At 44.8% G+C, this 20,053-nt stretch overlaps 1 protein-coding gene across 1 annotated transcript in view; it reads left to right on the plus strand.

Annotated features, from left to right (window-relative positions):
• LOC118780562 (probable phospholipid-transporting ATPase IIA) overlaps window positions 1–10,456 on the plus strand; it is a 51,102-nt gene extending 40,646 nt beyond the window's left edge. The window contains exons 23-28 of the mRNA XM_036533134.1: window positions 330–485; window positions 1,830–1,894; window positions 2,981–3,089; window positions 3,540–3,597; window positions 5,134–5,337; window positions 9,092–10,456. Coding sequence (XP_036389027.1) covers window positions 330–485; window positions 1,830–1,894; window positions 2,981–3,089; window positions 3,540–3,597; window positions 5,134–5,337; window positions 9,092–9,228 — 729 coding nt within the window. The 3' untranslated portion in view covers window positions 9,229–10,456. The remainder of the gene's footprint in view (window positions 1–329; window positions 486–1,829; window positions 1,895–2,980; window positions 3,090–3,539; window positions 3,598–5,133; window positions 5,338–9,091) is intronic.
• The last annotated feature ends 9,597 nt before the right edge of the window (window positions 10,457–20,053 follow it).

The raw sequence follows: 20,053 nt of genomic DNA on the forward strand, positions 1-20,053 counted from the left end.
GTGAATTTGCCTTTTGAGTATTGTGGAGGGTTTCAATACTCAGCAGTGCATTTGAACTGTGTATTATGGCCCCATTCATGAAGCTCAGTAAAACGGTAGTAGTGATGTGGGAATGCACTGTGTTTTTGGAACGTGGTAGCTGGGGCTTTGAGTGTTCCGGCAGAGCCGTTCAGCTGTGGCGGCTTTGCCTTCAAACTACTGACCTTCTCTTTACAGGCTTCCCCCTTTCATTAAAAAAAATTGCTTCTCTTTATCCCCCTCAAAGAAAATAGGTTCCCAACCAGACCAAAATATTTTGATACCCTTGTTTTCTTTCCCATTTCGTCTAGGAAGGGAAGCAGGCCTCTCTGGCCGCCGATTTCTCCGTGACTCAGTTCAAGCACTTGGGCCGGCTGCTGATGGTCCACGGGCGGAACAGCTACAAGCGGTCGGCCGCCCTCAGCCAGTTCGTCATCCACAGGAGCCTGTGCATCAGCACCATGCAGGTACGCGGGGTGGGGAGGGGCAGGGTCAGAGGCAGGGGGTGGGGTCAGAGGCGGGGGGGGGGGGGGCTGGGGAGGCGTGAATCAGTTCGGCGGGTCTTTGGTGAGCTGGCAGTGGTAGCCAGGCGTTGACTCACCAGGCCGGCGCTTTGCCGAACACTCGCGGCGTCTGCAACCCCCCCCCCCGCCCCCCCCTCCACGCAGTGGATCAGAACCAGTCTTCTGCCTCTCTCTTGCCATACAGCGCCGCTGCCGGAGCGAGAGGTTTGCCAGACCGCAGTGATTCACACACACTGCGTAACATTATGAATACACTGGTGACAGCGCTGGTGATTTGCCTGTAACCAAAACAGCAGGCCTTAGTTAACCCTTTCCACACCCTTTTGGCATAGGTCACTGCAGTGTTCAACAGTCCTGGGGCTGGAGTAACCTTATTTGTGTTAACGGTAGTCATCTCTCAAACATATCAGATTTAATATAATTCAGTTACAGTCAGAATCAATTGGTTGTTGTAGGTGTAACTAGTAACTAGTAACCATTGTGATGTTCAGCACTAATTTAGCTGTCTTATAGTATGACAGTGTTACATATTAGCAAAAGCACATCAATGAAAAGCTTAGACTCTTATCTTAAGGCATCTGTAAGACATCTTCATCACTACAGTCTTTAATTCGGGGGCTTAAAGCAGATACTCTAGAGACCGACTCACAACAGCTTGATCAAACCTGATTCATTACTGTTGGAAGCAGAACAAGCACACAGAGTACTACAGAAACAGGATTGTGAAACACTGTTCTGCTGTATTTTTTATTGCCTTGGAGTGCTAGCATTTCAGAGATTCAGACTCAGACTTCAGTCAGAGGTTAATTTGGTTACCCAGGGTATCTTGTAATACCTTGTTGTTGCTACTAACTAGTATTTGGGGATACATTAGTTTACTGGTGTGTTTATAGTAAACTAATGACTTTGCAAGACACCTGAGCTGGTCACATTGGGGGAAAAATCTTGTTTTGGTTTGGGTTTGGTTTGGTTTGGTGTAGTTAGGTTTGTACATGCTAAGCCTTTCTAATTTAAGTCTAATCAGTCCCATTAATAAGGGTGAATTTAACACCATATGAATGAAATCATTCAGTACCCTACTGAACACCTAACACTTAACACCCTTCTGAAAAGAATGCATTGGTGTCAAGCTCCAGTTAGAGCTCTTATGTTAAGTGATAAATGACAGTGATGTCCATTAATCTGGCTGTGTGAGCAGGTTTGGCCTCCCCCTCGCGCGAGAGAGAGGCAGATTTCGCGCAGGTGCTGGGTGTGCTCTCCTCACGCGTCGCTTCCTCTCTCCCCCAGGCCGTCTTCTCCTCGGTGTTCTACTTCGCCTCCGTGCCACTCTATCAAGGATTCCTCATTATCGGGTGAGCAGCGCTTTGGCCGGGCCGCCCGTGACTCATCCTGATGGCTTTCAGACCGCACTCGAGCGCACTCTGTCCCCCGGCGTTCAGCCCGTGCAGCGGTGCTGCTAGCACACAGTCACGTGCCAACCGCAGTGCTGAAAGCTGAAAGTGGCACTCGAGCGCAGAAAAACCGGACTTTTTCTTGAAACTGAAGGAATGTAAGAGGGTCATAAACCCTTTTAGGGCCTGCAAGTGCTCCAGCACTGCTGAACCTTGAGGGCTGCTTCATTCTACTGTGTAGCAGAAATAGAAGCGAGACAATAAGGTTACGAAAACTGATTTCACATTTCCCCTCTGGAAACATGGTCGTTTGCGCATGTTGGCTGTTTTCATTTGCATAATCCCGTTCAGAATACCATTTTGTAGTTCAGCAGTCTGAAATGGGTCTCTTCAGAAATGCTTTCCTGCTAGCTATTGTTAGTCATTATGTTCATGGACGCATGTGCAATATTTGTCAGGGAGGAAATATGCCTGCGTAAATGTTTTTTCTTTTTCCTATCTCCCCCCGTTGGAGTCGGGGCAGTCATGGCTCTTAGTCAGATTTTTAACACACTTTTTTTTTGTTTCAGAAAAGCTCTGTTCCTTTATTTTCAGCTGCTGTGGTGTGGAGACACATGCGAAGCGATAGATATCTGTCCTCTACATGTGCTGTTGATTTGGGGGGAAAAAAGCTCAAATTTCCAGCCTTTTACCAGCTCTCACAGAAAAAAAGCCTTTAATTCAAACCTTTTGAATTATGCTCATATTACTTGATGAGGACAAAAGCAGGGACTGAAATAAAAATGCAAAACACACATTTCACAATGTCGGAAAACAAGCCTGCAGAAAACAAGGCTGTCTCACACTTACAGTAATGCTGTACTGTTGCACTGTACTGCACTATAGTACTATAGATTACAGTACATTTGTGACTGTTTTGTTCGTTTTGCTTGGTGTTTTGGCTGCATTTACTGCGTCCTGTCTTCTGTCAGCACTGAATGCCTTGAGTTACTCAAACGTGAAACAATGGGGTCTTGGTGCTAAACTTGCAACGGTGTTTCATTTCAGTTACTCCACCCTCTACACAATGTTCCCCGTCTTCTCCCTGGTCCTGGACAAGGATGTCAAGTCGGAAGTGGCCATGCTGTATCCTGAGCTTTACAAGGATCTCCTGAAGGTGTGTGCCTGTGTGTGCATTTTCCTGTTCGCTTAGCATTCTAATGGCCACTGATTTTGGATCTGAAGAGTCCAGTATTGTTATATTTGATTAAAGAGCAATTACCTGTTCTAAATTTATCATTCACCACACAAGATAAAGAGGTAAGAGTAAATAGCATGTACACTTAAAAAATGTGTGCATTGTTTATGCACATATACATGCTACTTATAGGTTTTTGTAAATAGGAAGTGGGAAATGTTTGGCCTGCTTCCACTGTTTGTTTTTCTTTGGACTGAATGAAAAAGTGTGCATGCATTATCCTGTGCTTACCAAGTACTTCCCTGTTATCCTGGAGGTGAAGGTTCAAGCTCCCTCAATGCCACTTTATAAATGATTTTAAAACATTATTTCACGATCCTTTAGCTTAAGCTCGAAAGTCCCTATGATTTTTTTTTTTCCCCCTCTCAGGGTCGGCCTTTGTCCTTCAAGACATTTCTGATATGGGTGCTGATAAGTATTTACCAAGGTAAGTTATTTGGAAATTAGTTATTAATTCTAAACCTGTTTTTCCCACAATTCGACAGCACATTCACGCGAAACGTACCAACTCTGGAGCGTGCAAAATGGAACAGCAAGGTCATGGGGGTTGTGAATACGGAGGCAGGGTTGTTGTCAAAAAATCACCCGCTCGTCAGTGAATGGTGCCACGTATTAGGCCGTGATGCACAAAGAAGACTGAGCCATCTTGTGTCACCCCACCCCATATCTCAAACAGAATGCAAATCCAGACAGCGGGCACTCCCACTCCCGCTCCTGCAGAAGCATCCACATGCCAGGCCTTTTCGCTGCGTAAACTTTCCAAACCACTTTCACAAACGCTGTTTATGTCCTCTTAGAAAGGAACCCAACAGCCATGCCTGTGTATGTAGGTGAAAATAGCTCCAAGACAAAGAATGCACTTTGCCACACCCACCCACACATACACACACACACACACAGTCACACACACAGTTACACGTACAACGCTGGTGCATGGTGAGAACTATTCTCCCACACACTTTTTTTTCTTTTAATTATGGGAGTAGATTTTTTTTTTTTGTGTGTGTGTGGCAGAAAATGTTGAAAAACCTGAGGTGGTTTTCCACGCTTGGGTTTTGGTATTATTTCAAGGCGTTGCCAGAGGAGTCCCAAATTACGCCCAGGGCCTTTGTGTATCGCTTGCTTTCCACCTCACTCCTCCTCAGTGCTGTTTATTTGTCAGTAGATCCAGTTCGCTCTTGATTTCTGTCCCACTTGGATTTGAGTGGGCATTCTATGACTAAATGCCTCAGGGACTCCCCGATGGCTTGTTTTATATACACATGCACCCACGCGCCCGCACACACATGCACAGGCAGACACACACATTTACACGCATACACTTGTTGAATATAATAATTATATTGTGTATTCTACACTTTTCACAGGTGTGTGTGTTAATTTGTTATCTAATTGGGTATCCATTTGCTACCTTTGGAGTTATTTGAGGAAAATAAGTGAGTCATAATTGTGTAACGTATTGCATTCGTTTTGCAAGACCGAAGTTAATGTAAATATCTTCTACAGCTCTCAGCTTTCAGCTCTCTGTATTAAGCTCTGTTTTTCAATTGCAGGAAGTGTTTTTTTGTTACGTCCAGTCTCTGAGGTCACAATAACACCATGGGAGGAAGTTATGGAAAAGTGTGAAATGATGGAAAAATAGGGCTCTCTTCCACTTTCCATCGGCGATGTTTTGAAAAACTTTGACTTATCTCAAACACGTAGGCCTCTCTTTTTGAAATGAACAATACCCAGTTATCTCAGACCTGTCACCGTTTCAGGGTAACCTGATAGTCTGCCAGCATCATTGGGGTAATAACATAACCCCTCAGACCTTATACAAGGCAGGGAGTCAGAGGCTGTCCTTCACAGCAGTGTCCTGAACCACAGGCTGGTGTGTCCTGTGTCCTAGGTGTGTCCCATATGAAATTCGAAAGGGGTGTGTGAATGGTGATGTTCACATGGTGGCGTTTGTGGTCCACAGGCAGTATCATCATGTACGGGGCCCTGCTGCTGTTCGAGTCGGAGTTCGTGCACATCGTGGCCATCTCGTTCACATCGCTCATCCTGACCGAGCTGCTGATGGTGGCCCTGACCGTGCAGACCTGGCACTGGCTGATGATAGTGGCCGGGCTGCTCAGCCTGGCCTGCTACATCGCCTCGCTTGTCTTCCTGCACGAGTTCATTGGTGAGTAACCCCCCCCCCCCCCCCCCCTCACTGATCCAGGATTGGCGATCACAGAGGGAGCCCGTCAAATGACAAGCTCAGCGCTGATCAGAGATCAGCAATGGACGGGAAGTGAGGAAACTGGTTTCTTTTTCCACTTAGGTGAGATTCAGTTGTCGGTGCAGCAAAAGGGAATCCAGACACATATGTTCTTATTAATGTGAACTTCCTGGCACATAGATTTTCTTGGCATTCTCTACATTGAATTCTGCTTGCCTTGCATTTTTGCTCTGAGAAATTCCACGTCAGCACTGAAGGCTGTCCATCTGTTCCACCGATTCCAAGCCTTTGAGAGTCCAGTTGCCACCGCTTCCCCAACCTCGCCTGGAATGTAGAGCCATTAGGAAGTTTGGAGGTGAATGTGTGACGGACGGCGTGGAGGGGGGAAACACAACACCAGCGTTCCTAAAGTATCGAAGAGGAAATTCCTCAGCCTTGCGTTAATTTCCTGCTCTGGCAACCGCTGACTGCCAAGGCCTTTGTGTTTATCAAAGAGGCAAGCACTGCTTCCGGAAAATACCATTCATTCAGAATCACTCCATTGACATTTTGCACTCGTTGCCTTATGGTTTGAAATGTAGACCTTTTTTCATGCCCGCGTCCTTTGAGTCGAATGGCCCGCTCTCGACGACTACAGTGAGTCTTTCTTCGCGTTCCCATGAGCTAAAAACGTCTGCTTTGGCTGCCAAGGCCCCTAAATAAGAAGACTGCTGGGTCCCTGTTCTGCCCCGGTTTGCATCAGGCATTTTATTCAGCACGTTAATGTAATCAAGGTCTTCAGTGCTGCACGGTGGAGCTAATCAGAGTCCTCCACGCACGCCCAAGTGAGTCAGCTGCAGCCCGCTTCACTGAAGCGGGAGACCACACCAATCATATTCACAAAGATCAAATTGTTTTTTACTCTGCAGAGGCTGTTCCCCATTAAAAAGTTCAGTGCACACGGAAATAGACCTGAATGGCTGTTTTGTTGATGTGAACAAGATGTAGATTTATTCCGGATGGCCGGGCTCGAGGAAAGGCTGAAGTTTTGCTTTGGAGGCGAGAGCGTCGCTTCGGTGCCGCCGAGTTTGACCTAAAATCACCGGTCTGTGATTTCCGGTGGGTTTTCCCCTCGGTTCGTAGTACACAGCGATTAAACGCTGTTGAACGCAAAACATGGCAGGCATCCATTTTCTTCAGTCTCTGCCTGTTGCTGAATATATGCATTAAGAACTCTGCCGGCGTTTGGGACTTGTGTGGTTCGCATCCTTGCAGAACCATCCGGAAGGCTACAAAAGTTGGCGTGATGATGTTTCCATCGTATCGTTCAGCTCTTAACAGGGAGCTTTCACCTGTACCCCTTTGTTGAGGTCCCAAGCTCAGCATTTCTTGTTAGTTCAGTTTATTTGGTCACGTGGCCCTTCCTTTGGGATTGGCTGTTCATGAGCACGGCCCATGGATCACTCCCATCTCACAGTGTCACTCTACCAGAACGGGCCCTGGAGTCAGCTCCTATTCTGACAAGAAGTACCTCCCACTGAGTTGAATGCTGGCCCTGTATTGTTGTAATGATACCAACAGTAACAACAGAAAGTAGATGAGAAGAATGTGCATGTGTGTAAGAGAGAGAGAGAGAAAATGAGGGTGCCGTCATTGTGTCATTTGGTGCTAAAGAAACAGAGGCCCTCAGCAATATGAGCAGCCAACAGCACTGAGCTGAAACTGGGGGGGCCAACATCACATTTAAGATGGAAGGATCATTTTACCTAGCAGATTAACACCCAGGGTAGCTGAATGCATCAAAGCAGGTTCATCGCAGCTTACACACAGACTGCTCTCCAGCACTGTGCGTTAGAACACAGACACACCATTTCATAGGCGTGACAGATGTAGCACTATAACCAGTGTTACAGCAAGTGTGAAACCAACCCATTGGCTCCTGTAAACCTCCATCCTTTTAGGGTCTCCGGATATATTTCTGTCCCTTTTCAAATAGTAAAAGCATATTCCACATGGTTGGGTGTGGAAGTGTTCCTGTCGATAGGCGTATATCGGTCAGTAGCATTTTGTAATGACGATAAGATAAGATAAGGTAAAACTTTATTGATCCCGAAGGAAATTATAAATGATGGGTATGCTGTTTACAAAAAAGGTAAAAATCACACAGCAAAGGCATGTATACCTAACAAGCTTAAACAAATAATGACGTGAATGACATGTACCGAAAAATATGCAAATGCCGGAGCTGTAACCCGAGATGGGAATGTGTGTCCTGTAAGGTCAAGTGCTAAGGCTGGGAAATCATACTTCGCTGTCATCAGGGAGAGTAGCACAGATACGTGCAGTGCACAGCTGATAATACAGCCAGGCCAGACACGCACAGCCCACTGTCCCTGTTTACAAAGAAGACCTCCGTACTGAAATGCAGTTCATAACAACAGTAAAGCCAATGTAGCACACAGAAACATGTAGATGAACATTACTTATTAATACTTATTTACATCATGTCCAGTCCGCATTATGCATAGATAATTTATTGAAGTGGAAAAGAACATACTGAACATGGAAAATGTTATTGGTACATACATTAACGTAGTATTCATTATTGTCAGCACTGTTTTACACTTTAAAGTTGTCTGTGTAACATACAGTGGTCTGAATAAAAGCTTTCATTGTGTTTCATTATAGGCTTGTTAACAATAACAGGTTTAGGCAAATTTCAATTTAGAATGTGAACTTTTTCCTCCTTGACCCATCTGACAGCAGTGCGTTCATCAGACGCGTATTAAAACAGGCCTAATGCGTGCATCAACACTTGTGTGGTGTCCTCAGCTGAAAACAGCGCTTTACTGCACAACCCAATGCCACTGGTTTATGGGCAGCAATAATCTCCTACATGATGGCCACATTAAATGCAGAGCGGTCGGTGACCACTGCTTTATTGCGCAGCGTGACAAATACTCTCTGTGTCCATTTCCATAATTCCCCGTTTCGCCTAAATTAGAGCTCTCCCAGACCCTATTTTTGGGACACTGTTATTCCCTTCGTCAGCCAGCGTGTGTGCCGTTCCATTTTCGGCCGAGCGTGCCTGAGAAAGTTTGACGGCTCGACTCGACAGCAACGCCTCTGTGGTGCTTTCCACCAGTGTGAAAAATAAAGCCTCCTCATCACTTCGAACGAAAGTGCGCCTCGTTCAACCGGAACGCATCAGTTCGGGCGGGGGGGATGGGAAAGCTGTAAATGTGGGCCTGGTGGGCCGGGCAGTGGCGCATGAGTTAGCCGTGGGCTACGGCGAGTGCGCAGACGAGGGAGAGACCAAACACAACAGTCTGGAATGAGGACTTGAAGACGGTCGCAGACGGCGTTTAGCGTGATGAGAAAACCAAACCAGGGAAAAGTGTGTTGGCCGCACCAGCCATTTATAACTGAGCCAAATGTGGGCTTTGTGCTCAGTGCGTCCGGCTAAACAGCTTACCCAAGCTTCATTTTCATGCTTTTAATGACTTTCCACAACACTTTAACTGAATTTCATGGTCCAGTAAAAAATATATGTCAAATGATGAATATAGGATAAATTACTGATAATAAAACCCAATAAAGGTTGTCCAGTAACTGAGGTGTTTTTAGGTGATTGGGTCTTGGGTGATCTCCCCCAAGAGATCATGAATGGGTGTCTCCCATTGGAGATCCCTCAGATCAGTGACACGCCTGTTTCTCTATTGTCCCCTTGTCACAGATGTGTACTTCATCGCCACGCTGTCATTCCTGTGGAAGGTGACGGCCATCACCCTGGTCAGCTGCCTGCCGCTGTACATACTCAAGTACCTCCGCCGAAGGTTCTCCCCGCCCAACTACTCCAAGCTGACCTCCTAAAGCTGCAGTCACCTGTCCACCTGTCCACCTGTCACACCCCTCTCCAGCCCTTGCCACAGCCGCCGTCTCCGACCAGGAGGCGGGGGGTTTCAGCCCGAGCCCGCGCTCGGACCGCAAAACCCGACACCCCGCTTTCGGCGATCGCCCCTCCCCTTTTTTTTAACCAATCAGAACTCTGGGTGAGAAAAGTCCCCGTGGAGAGAATTCGCTACGTTGTGCACGCCGCCTGTCTACGTCCCTGAGGTCATTTGTGCGATTTTAGAAGCGTTTCTTGAGTGTGCTGGGGTGTTTCTTTGAGTGTTTGGTCTTGGTTTTGGTTGGAGAGGGTTGAGCGAGCTTAACTGTGTGTCTGTCAGTGACGCCACACCATATAGCGCCAAAATGCAGTCTGTCTGCTGTACTCATAGCCTTGCCAAAACCCGTGAATAAGGATCACCACTTTATGTTACAGGGAAAAAAAGTGAACTATATTTGATAGCCTAGTACCTTGGGGCATATTCATTTGTACAATACATAGGAATACACTGGGCAGAAATATACAGATTTCTCAGGCTGCACTGATGTCATTTAGTCTGCTGTATTAGAAACACTTTGACAACATCGCACCTCATAGCAGTAGGAAAGTGAAAAAGGGCGCTTTGCGTACCTCATTACAGTACATTATTGAATTGTTTTATGCGTTTCTGGCCATTTTTGTCCTTTTGCATTATGGGAGGACTATCTGGTGACTCATTGTTAGCGGTAAGATATCTCAGACTTGGCTTCTGAAGGTTTTGGTATTTATTCACAAGGCCCCAAGGTTATTTAAGAATGGAAATTGGGCCTCGTTGACCCCCACCAACATTTATCATTCTGTATATGCTTGTCAGTCAGTATGCACTGGAATTAGTCATTGACTCTGAATGTCTTGTGGTTTTGAGAAATATTTATTGTTAGCGAACATGCACATAGTTGTAGTACCATTTTGCACAGTGGGAATGGTGGTCACATACACTGGAATTGATGAAATTGCCAGATACCTTTTATTGAGAGATTTTTACGTGGACTTGACTTAATCAGAATTAGAATATTGTGTCCTTTGCAACTATTACTGGAAGTGTTTGACTTTTTTGCAGGTGAGCTTAAGACTTGCTTTTGCGAAAGCACAGATGAGTTTCAAAATGAAAAACTAGAGGACAGGTACTGCTTTGTACATTGTGTGTATGTGTGGGTGTGTTTGCATGAATTGTGTGCTCATGCATGTGCACTGTGTGTGGGTCTGTGTCTCGTTCTCCACGTGTGTCCATGTATGTGTGTGTATGCACGTGTGGTGTGTGTGTTTGTGTGAGAATGTATCTGGCTGTGTGTGCGTGTATGTCTGTCTCTGTGGTTGTTCATGTGTATTTATCTGTGTGTGTTTGTGTGTGTCTCTCTGTGAGTCCATGTGTGCATACGTGTCTGCATCTCCATGTGTTTGTGTGGATATGATAGCGTGTGTGTGTGTGTATGTGTGTGTGAGTGAGTACACTTTTGTATGTCTGTGTGTGTGTGTCAGTCAGTCACAGTAACCAGGCAGACCAGAGGTGGGTTGTTTATTTATACAGAATGACTCACAGTCCCAGACATTAAAATGGTCACTTTTCTGTGTCACTTAGAGGCTCCTGAATGGTAAGGCCAGTTGTGTCTGAAGAGCATGGTCAACACTGAGCCACAAACGAGATGCTATTAGTCCCTCCAGCGTCTCGCCGTGCCGTGTGCCTGCTTGGCAGTGTGTCCCAGCGCCTTGCGGCGACCTGTGACGCTAGCGTTTAGCCGCACTGTATCACGCAGCATGACTCAGCCGCGGCATGTGGTCACCGCTGCAATTACCCCTCCCACGGGCACGGCCCACATCCGGCTACCGCTACCTTTCAGCGGGCCCGTCGGAGAACAGGCCAGCCGTTCTAGAGCCGCGTCTTTGAAACGCGAACAGCCCACCACGCTGCAGACGGCACTAGCATGCGCGTGCAATGGGCCGCCGAACCCGGCCGCATTTCATACAAAAAAAGGGATTTTTATTCCTCAGTTATCTAAATATACATGTCTTAAAGAATTCTAAAGAACAAATTTGTCTCTATGACCTTGGCTTCACATACTGCATATGTACTCACATACAGATTGATGTTAAAATAATAATTTAATTGGTTACTGTAACTGTAAACACACTGAGGCACATAGTGGGTGTAAATAACTCGAGGATGGCGTGATTTATGTACTTAATTTTTGTTACTTTGTACTGTGTGGATCGTAGATGATACATACTGCTCTAGCCTAACACTACATTAAGCGGGACTCAGAAGGGTTACATTACATGTACAAGTACATGTAAAGAGTGCCATCAATACATGCTCGCTACTTTGAGGAATTCATACTTACTTAACTGGAATTTCACAAGTTTGTTGTAGTATTTTTCTCTGTTTGATTCCTAGCCCATGTGTCGATTAAAGGCTATTGGTGCCATTCGGGGTTTTATTGCTTTTTGCACGGAAATGATTTTTTTTTTTTGAGCTAGTGACATATCCCCGCTGTCATAATGTGGATGTAGTCTGTAGATTGTGGCAGAATACCCCCTGATCGTTGACTTTGTCCAGAGTTTACAGCACATTCATTGCGACTACTTTTTTGTTATTGTCGTTGTTGTCATTTTGTATCTCAATATGTTGCAACCTTGACCAAATGTACATAATTAACGGTCCTTTTATTTATTGTTTTTACGTCGGTAATTGCACACAAAAGGCACGAGAACAAAAAAAAAAAAGAAGGGATGATTTGTGTTAATGAGTGTCAACGGGAATAAATGCATTTTATGTTGTTTCTTATCTTTTGTGGCTGTGTTTTCATTTCTTTCAATTTCACATGTTTCACTTACACAAATGTCAGCTCAGCTCTTCAGAAAACAGTAAGCAATACATCAGAGGTACAGAACAGTGTCAGAATTTGCTGGTAGCACTGTGTCAGCATGAACAGAGGCACATCACTGTATGTTGACACACTTACACAGAAAGGCAATGTGGGTTGATGAATTTACTCTCAGTGAATGCAGAGGCTGCTCTGAAAATAAGAGGCCTTTAAATACCTGGCTGTCCCAGCCGTCTGCTTCTTCACGGAGCACGCCCAGGCTAACAGGGGAGAGGGGGGTGGGGGGTGGGGGGGTGTGCTGTTTGCTGGATGAGCGCTGATCCGAATCTCGGGCATCGCCCTGTTACTGTAGCCGTGGCAAACAGAGCGCACCATTAATGACAAACCGCCGAGGATTCAGGTACCCTCTCTAGGCGTGGTGAAAGCCGGAGGTGTGGATCCGCTGGGCGAGACCGATTCAACTGCCGCCAGAACAAATAAACCCTGTCACTCGCGGCCTGCGTGAAAACAAGGGAGGCAAGCAAAGCTTCCTGCGTCGGGTAACGGCGGTCTGAGGAGCGACTCTCCTACAGTGTGGCCTTTTCATGTGGACCCTGAAAATCGTTGCTTCTGCTCTACAGTTTAACTTAACAGCGCACTTGAGAGACTTCCAAGAGAGGGGGCCTTGACCCGGTATAGGAGGACTGCAGCATCTGCTGGCTTCTGTTCTTCCCAGGCACTCCACAACCTGATGCAATTCTGCACTGTTCTGCTTTAACCAGTTCAGGTCCCTTCCCCACTCCTGAGCCTGTTTGTGCTGTATACAGAGCCAGGGAAAACAACTGGACGGTGTTTGTACAGGGTCAGGGTTGAGTAGCGCAGTGCCTGCTTCAGCAGCATTTGTAGGCCACCTTCAATCTCTGCGGTGATCTTCAAACAATGCACAAGATGCACAGCAGCAAAGTCATACAGTAAGTACAAAGCACTCATGCGCCAGGGGGACAGCGCGACAGAGCTGGGAGCTCGTGGTGTACGGATGCCCACTGTGTCATTGAACCATGCAGGGATTCAGAGCGCTGTTTTGTAGGCGAGTCTGTAGTTTGTTTGCGAGTTCATTTTTGGAAAGAGGTCATCCAGGCCTCTAAGGGACAGATATCTTCTGTGATTTTTCATGGACTTTGGGGGCACATTGGGGACAGGTATTGTTTTAATGTGTTTTTAAAACATGAAAATATACTATTCACTGACTGCTATGGCACTCCTGTCACTGAGCACCATTTTCGACCAGAAGAGGGTGCCAAAATGCTAATCTCGTTCTCCACCGGTTTCCATTGGCCTGCCACTTCAGGAGAAAGAATTCAAGCTCTCCACTTTCTTTTGGGGTACATCTGTCCAAATAGACATTAATTTAGAATTAAAAGGTAGATGTCATGATAATTAATGCCAAGATATTATCTTCAAGTCTATTTTGGATGTAATTGATGTAAACAGATGTATGTTGCAAAAGTTCAATATGTTCGACTTGTCTTTTTGCATGTTCATGAATCGCAATGCCTGGAGGGTGAACTTTTCCACCTGATCAATTACACACAAGTCAATATTCAACATTTTAGTACTATACTTAATTCAAGAGAGCTGTCAGTGGATGTTTACTTTCTACCTGGCTCAAAAACTGTTTTAGTTACATAACAAGCCTTATATAACAATAATACAGAAATGCCATTTTCTACAACCAGGTCTAATTTCATATTAACATGTACGTAATTACTTCTTTATGAGTATCTCATTAATGTAACTTGACAATGCAAAACATTTCAATAAAGACAGATTTTCCTTCGCTATGCACTTCTCCCACTCAATATTTCAACTGGAATCGAAAAGCTGGCCTCTTTAAAAGATCCAATAAATGAATAAATGTGAGCACTATACAATACTAATGTGAAAATTCTGTTGTTCTCTCCAAAACTTTTTTTTCTTCTTATTAGTCCTTCCATGGTACAAATGAGTAGCTTTATACCATTAAAGAAACATTTTCTTTATGTTTGCCCTGGAGTTAATTCTTAATCTGTCCCATAAAAGTTGTAATTCCATCCCCAAATTATAGCAATGCACATAAATCATTTTAATTCTACCCCACGGGTTTTAGGCTGAGCAGCCTGGTGGAACTTCAGCATTACTGTATATTACACCGTGCCTGTGATGGCAGAATTATGATCGTGTAATACGAGGTTCGTTTGTAACCCAGGAGCCTTCTGCAAAAGTGTCTGCTTCATCATCCTCTTTTTTTGAGGGGAGTGGGGGGTTGGTTAAATGGCGCTTCATGTTGAAACTTGCAGACGGAGAAGATGCATAATTGCAATCTGTTTAATTTGCCCCCTCTCTACGATATATTTCTGTGGCACCGCAGTTGATCTACACCGGAAAAAAAAAGTTTTGGCGAGAAAACTTTTTACGTGCAATTCCGCTGGTACTCGTTGTTGAGCCCTACAACTCATAAAGCTGTCCACCTCTGCTCCGAGCTGGAACGGCTCAACAAGGAGCTGAGCCTACAAATTCTGTTCTTTGTTTGTTATAGCTGAGCACTGAGGAGCACACAGTCGGCCATCATGGTTGGAAAAATGGATTACTATCGCTGACATCTTTTCTGTGTTTGCTGGCCTTTGGACTGATGAGCTGTCCTCTTTGGGAGTGCTCCTTGGATGTATGTTGCAGTGTGTAAGATGAAAGTAGATTACGGTATTGTCAACGGAGGGTCATCCAACAGGTGGATGTGAAACTAGCTGGAACGGCCTGCGCCCTCCTTTGTCTTCAAAATTCCACAACAAAGTACTGAAGTGACACGCTCCTTATTTCTGAGCAACATTTTCTATGCCGTATTATATACACAGAGTAGCCAAGCTAGCATATGGAACAAGCTGGTCACAGTCCAACCACTGTTTAGAGGGAGTTATGGGCGAGTGAGTATCCTAGAAATGCAGTGTACAAAAGAACCAGAAAGGTAAATGGAGAGACTAGCCCAGCCATGTCCAGAAAGCATGGAATCATATCCAAGCATCCACCTCAGCAGTATCTGGAGGAAAAAGAACAGTGGGTGTTGTGGGTATCTCAGCAGTACAACGGAGCAGAATGGTGCTTTTACTCATCACTGGACTACACTGAAGCAAGAAGAGGCCCCTAGAGACTATCTGAATGATCCAAAAGGAGCAGAAAGGTGACTATTTTCGCATTAACCAGAAGGAGCAGAAAAGACACTCTAGTGACTATCTCAGGACTATCCAGGCAGAGCAGAAAGATGAGCTTCATGACTATCCCAGCACCACAATGGAGCAGAACGGTGGTTTCAGTGACTATCCTAACACTGATAGTAGGAAATAAATGGTGACCTTTGTGACTATCACAACAGTCTGTCAACAGAAGGGGATAGGTGGACTCCCAGCACCTGCTTCGCCATTGGCTCAGGTCTGACCCCACCTGCTCCCAGTGACACTGAACGCTTGTGAGCCTGCAGCCAGGGAGAGGGGTTGTGACCAAGGTCAGCCACAGTAAAGTGACACGCCTTTTCGATTAGCTGACACATGGGTTGTCTCGGCCAGAGACAACATGAGTCAAACGGCATGTGTCAAAGTGATGGGGTGGCCTCTGAGGAGCCGCAGGCTAAAGGCTAATGACAACCAAAAGATCAGAACTCTTGAGTCACTGGCCTTGAAGCTCAGTAAACAACACCCTCTCTGTCATTTCAAAAAAGTACGAACCCCTGAAAATCATTCATGCAACATCACTGCAAAATGTATATAAAATAACCATACACAAAGAAACTCTGCAGCATAAATGTTCAAGATCTGCACACGTGGAACCATACACAGAAATGAAAACAGGCTCAACAACTCAGTGGTTCCTCAGTTGCAGATAATACATCAAAACCATGCTGAAAAAGTGAAATTTTTAATCCTATGTTGATTTTTGCATCAAACAAAATGATATGTGCGACTCTCATGTATTTTATTTATTGCAAACTTGTTCTGTTTCATATTTATTTAGTTAACCTTGATTATAAATCCATTTTACTGGTTTGTGCAGAGTCTGCAAGTTTTACAGTGATGAGTGACACTAGACTGTGTGTGATAGTGGCAATAACAACTAAGATGTCAATGATGATTTTGATAATGATGATGATGACAGTATCAATAAAGGTGATGACAATGATGAAGGTGATATAATGCGCCCTCTTCCTTTGCTTCAGTTTTATACCTAAGACTAGTCATCTTCAGCTAATGACCCTGATTTCACTGTCCTCTCCCTCCCTGGCCCCAAGCTTACACTATAGAGGCAAAAGAAAAGGTTTGTTTTTTCATAGCCATGCAAAATTAAAGACAGTAAAAATGACTTGCATTGATGTCATGCCATGACATAAATAGAAAGCAGACACACATCATATATCACTGTTAGCAGCTGGGCAAAAGACAAAAAACAAGAAACCAAAAAGCCTTGTGGGTGTTCTGGGGAACTTAAGTACAGTGAAGAGGCATTTACTTTCTTAATGATTTGACACTATCCAATACACTCAATATGAGCTTTGACAGTCTGATTGCCAAGTGCTGAAAACCTTGTTTGTCTTTCACTCAAATACAGATACCGTCGCTGGGCTATTAAACAGCCCAAATTAAGCAAAAAAACAACCCAGGCGAAGTTGTCTTTTGGAATAGCCCTCCTCCCACGTAAGTCTTTTGTGCACACATACAAACAAAGGGTTTGGGTGATGACAGGCGGCTCAGAGAAACATGCGCTGTGTGTGTACTCACACCCTCTTCAGGAGCTATTTTTAGCCGGGCAAGGCTGGTCTGCTTTGATTAGGCTTATTGTAGCAACACACCGCTGCGACTTTTTCCTATTGTAATCTTTAAATAACACCTCGCTCATACCTTGCGGGCAGGGTGGCGGAAGTGTTCCGCGGTATAGGTATAGCGAGCGGCTTGGTTTTTTTCCGTGCTAATGAGCACACAGGTCCCCCTCTGTCCCGGGCGCAAGTCTGAGCAAAGCCAGGAGAGGCATTAATGAAGCGTCTGTTGTTGACCTGGAGTTTCTCCCCAGTGTTAAGAATGTCTCGGAAAATACACAGGTTGGCATTCAGGGTCTCCCTCTCTCCCACACACCCACAATACACAACTCACACGAATGCACTATAGCTCAACAAATAACCCCCCCCCCACCCCCCCAAAATAATGATATATTGAGAATTAAGTGTAGAGAATATATTTTTAGCTTAATCAATATATTGAAAATGTACTGAAATATAAACAGTCCCAGGCAAAAGTTTGGACACACCTGATAATAATAATGGGAAACATGCATTCAAAGCCATTTTGATGTAAAGACTTTAATTATTGAAATTTGTTTCTTAGACAAATGAAGTGAACTTGATGCCCATGTGTGAATGTCTTTCCAGATTTTTTTTAATTAAAAAATATTTTTGCCTACTTTGAAGAATCCAAAATATAAGATTTGTTTGACACTTTTTTGGTCACTGCATAATTCCATTTGAGTTATTTTTGATGTCTTCACTGTTATTCTAAAATGTAAAAAATAGTAAAAATGAGAAAAACCCTTCTATGGTGTGTCCAAACTTTTTACTGGTCCTGTATATGTATAATTTATTGCTACTTTGGTATATTGCAATACATTTCTGCTGCATTAATATATTTTAAATGTATGTGCAATATATTCTCGGGTTGAAAAGCATATTTCTCAGTATGTTACAATATATTTCATTTTTGTATGGGAAAGATGGCAAGCCACTGCTGTGAGGCCTGATTCACTGTAAAGTGTCTGTTGTGAGTTTAAATCCATGTGGATTCACACAGGGCCCGCCATGAAAATACTAGAGCAAAAGCAGAACTATAAAAAGCGGCGTACACATGAACATCACAGCAAAGACGTGATGATTTGACCTCGGTACGCAATGGAAACATGCAGAAGATGATAAATTCAGAGACCCTAAAAACAATCAATGAAATGTATCTTTGTTGGCGTTGCTGTTTTTGTGTTGCGCCTTTCACAATAGGACTGTCGCCGGAACTGTTGCCAAGAACAATGCAGAGATGTGATGTCATGAAATTAGATCCAGCTTTGATTACTAGACATTACATTGTGGCACAGAGGAACAGAAGGATATCATCAAAATCTGAGTGATAGACAGATGTAACACTACTGCAGCCGAATAAACAACTGTATGAGAAAGCATAAACAAGTGATAAAATAACAGAATGAGAAAACATTAAATAAATGAAATATTTTACATCTGGGATTGGGGGGCGTTTCCGGTAACTACAATGGTAATTTGTTTTGTTTTGGCAATTTTTTTTACCAACATTTTATGTAATTACAAGCTCACTGGTCTCTGAATTTATGACAAGTACTCTGTGACAACTGAAAAATATCACACAACTCAAAGTTATTGACAAACCCTTAATCATACTAAATCTTTCAGGAAATGAGATACATGTTTTCAACCAGATGATCACTCACTGGAATTCATTTCCATATACAGGATTACAAAAGCACATCCGGCCTTCTGCATAATATTCTCTCATTTAACTCTGTGAGCTGTTTGGTTTTATGCTCTTTAATTTTGTTAAGGTTTAATTGCCGAGAGTCCAATTTGAGCTATCAAATTCAGCAGGTGATTTGCTCAAAGGGACAACAGACTGTCCTATTGGTGGACACCTGAAACCAGTGGGAGGGGTTAATAAGGACCCCTCTTTTTCAGACTAATGATTGCTCAGCTCCATTTGTTTTAGTGAAAACTGCTCAGGGAGGCTTTTCTGGGGGTGGGGTGACACGCTGGAGGGAGAGGACCAGGGTGGCGTGCAAGAGCGCCTGAAACTCGCACTGTTGCTTCTCTGTTTCGTCTCAGCTGCAGACACTCTCTCAATGTGGAAAAGTTTAGCGGTTTATGTAGATTCATCTCTCTGTCCCTCCCCACCCCACCCCACCCCTCTCCAGCCCTCCCTCACTCTTGTTTTTCACCAAAGGCTCCATGACAATAAAAAGAAGCTGTAAACTCTTATTTTCTGCCTCAGGCTGAGGTACGGGGGTGGGATTAGAGAAAATCCAGGTCTTTTAGCATGAGCGTCAGCGCTCGGGCGCGACCTCCAAGCCCCAGAGACCGAGCCGTAGCCCGGGCCTTTCAACTCCCGGGCGTCCCTCCTGCGCCACGATTTATTAGCCCGGATCAAAGCCCAGTGACGCCCCAACGCTGTGCCTCTGGCTCGGTCGAACACTGTGCCTGGAGAATTCTGGGTAGCCTTGGAATTCCTTCCGGCTTGTGCGGGAGAGCTGGCTGGGGCCAGTGTCCTTGTTGCACTGTGACTGGCCATGGAAGGAGCAGTGCAGTGAACCGCTGTGAGAACAGCACAGCACCAGCGCCTTCAGCTGATCGTGAAGCCAGCGGGAGGGGCACTTTTGCGCAACATGTTCGACCCAAACACATTTCAATAAAAAGGGGCCATATTTAAGCCTTTGGTAGCTCCATGGGGTCTGGAGCTTTTTACACAGCCTTAACACAACGACCACCGCCTGCAGTGCCAATATCGCAAACCGCCTCCTTAACGATTAATACCAAGCTGAGAGAAAGTGGGCGTTGCCTTTCCAAATGTTGGACAGGAAGTGATTGGGGCACTAAATGTCTGTCTTATGATGTAATGGCAGACACTGTGACTACTAGGTCAGCCTGGTTCTGCCTCACCGTTCTGTGTCAGAGAGGGTGATGTCATTCATTAAAGCGGTGATGCCATGCTATTAAATGAAACCGAAGACGTCCGAAAATAGCCATGGAAAAGACTGACTTAGTCAGCTGAAAGCCTTTGATGTCGCCGACGATATGCCAGCAAAGGAAAGTGCATAAAATGTTTAGGAGCAAAGCAAGTGTTTATTTCTGAGAGGAACTTGCCTGTCTGAGAACATGTTTGCATGG

This window comes from Megalops cyprinoides, chromosome 7 (genome assembly GCF_013368585.1).
Source record: "Megalops cyprinoides isolate fMegCyp1 chromosome 7, fMegCyp1.pri, whole genome shotgun sequence".
Classification (NCBI taxonomy): domain Eukaryota; kingdom Metazoa; phylum Chordata; class Actinopteri; order Elopiformes; family Megalopidae; genus Megalops; species Megalops cyprinoides.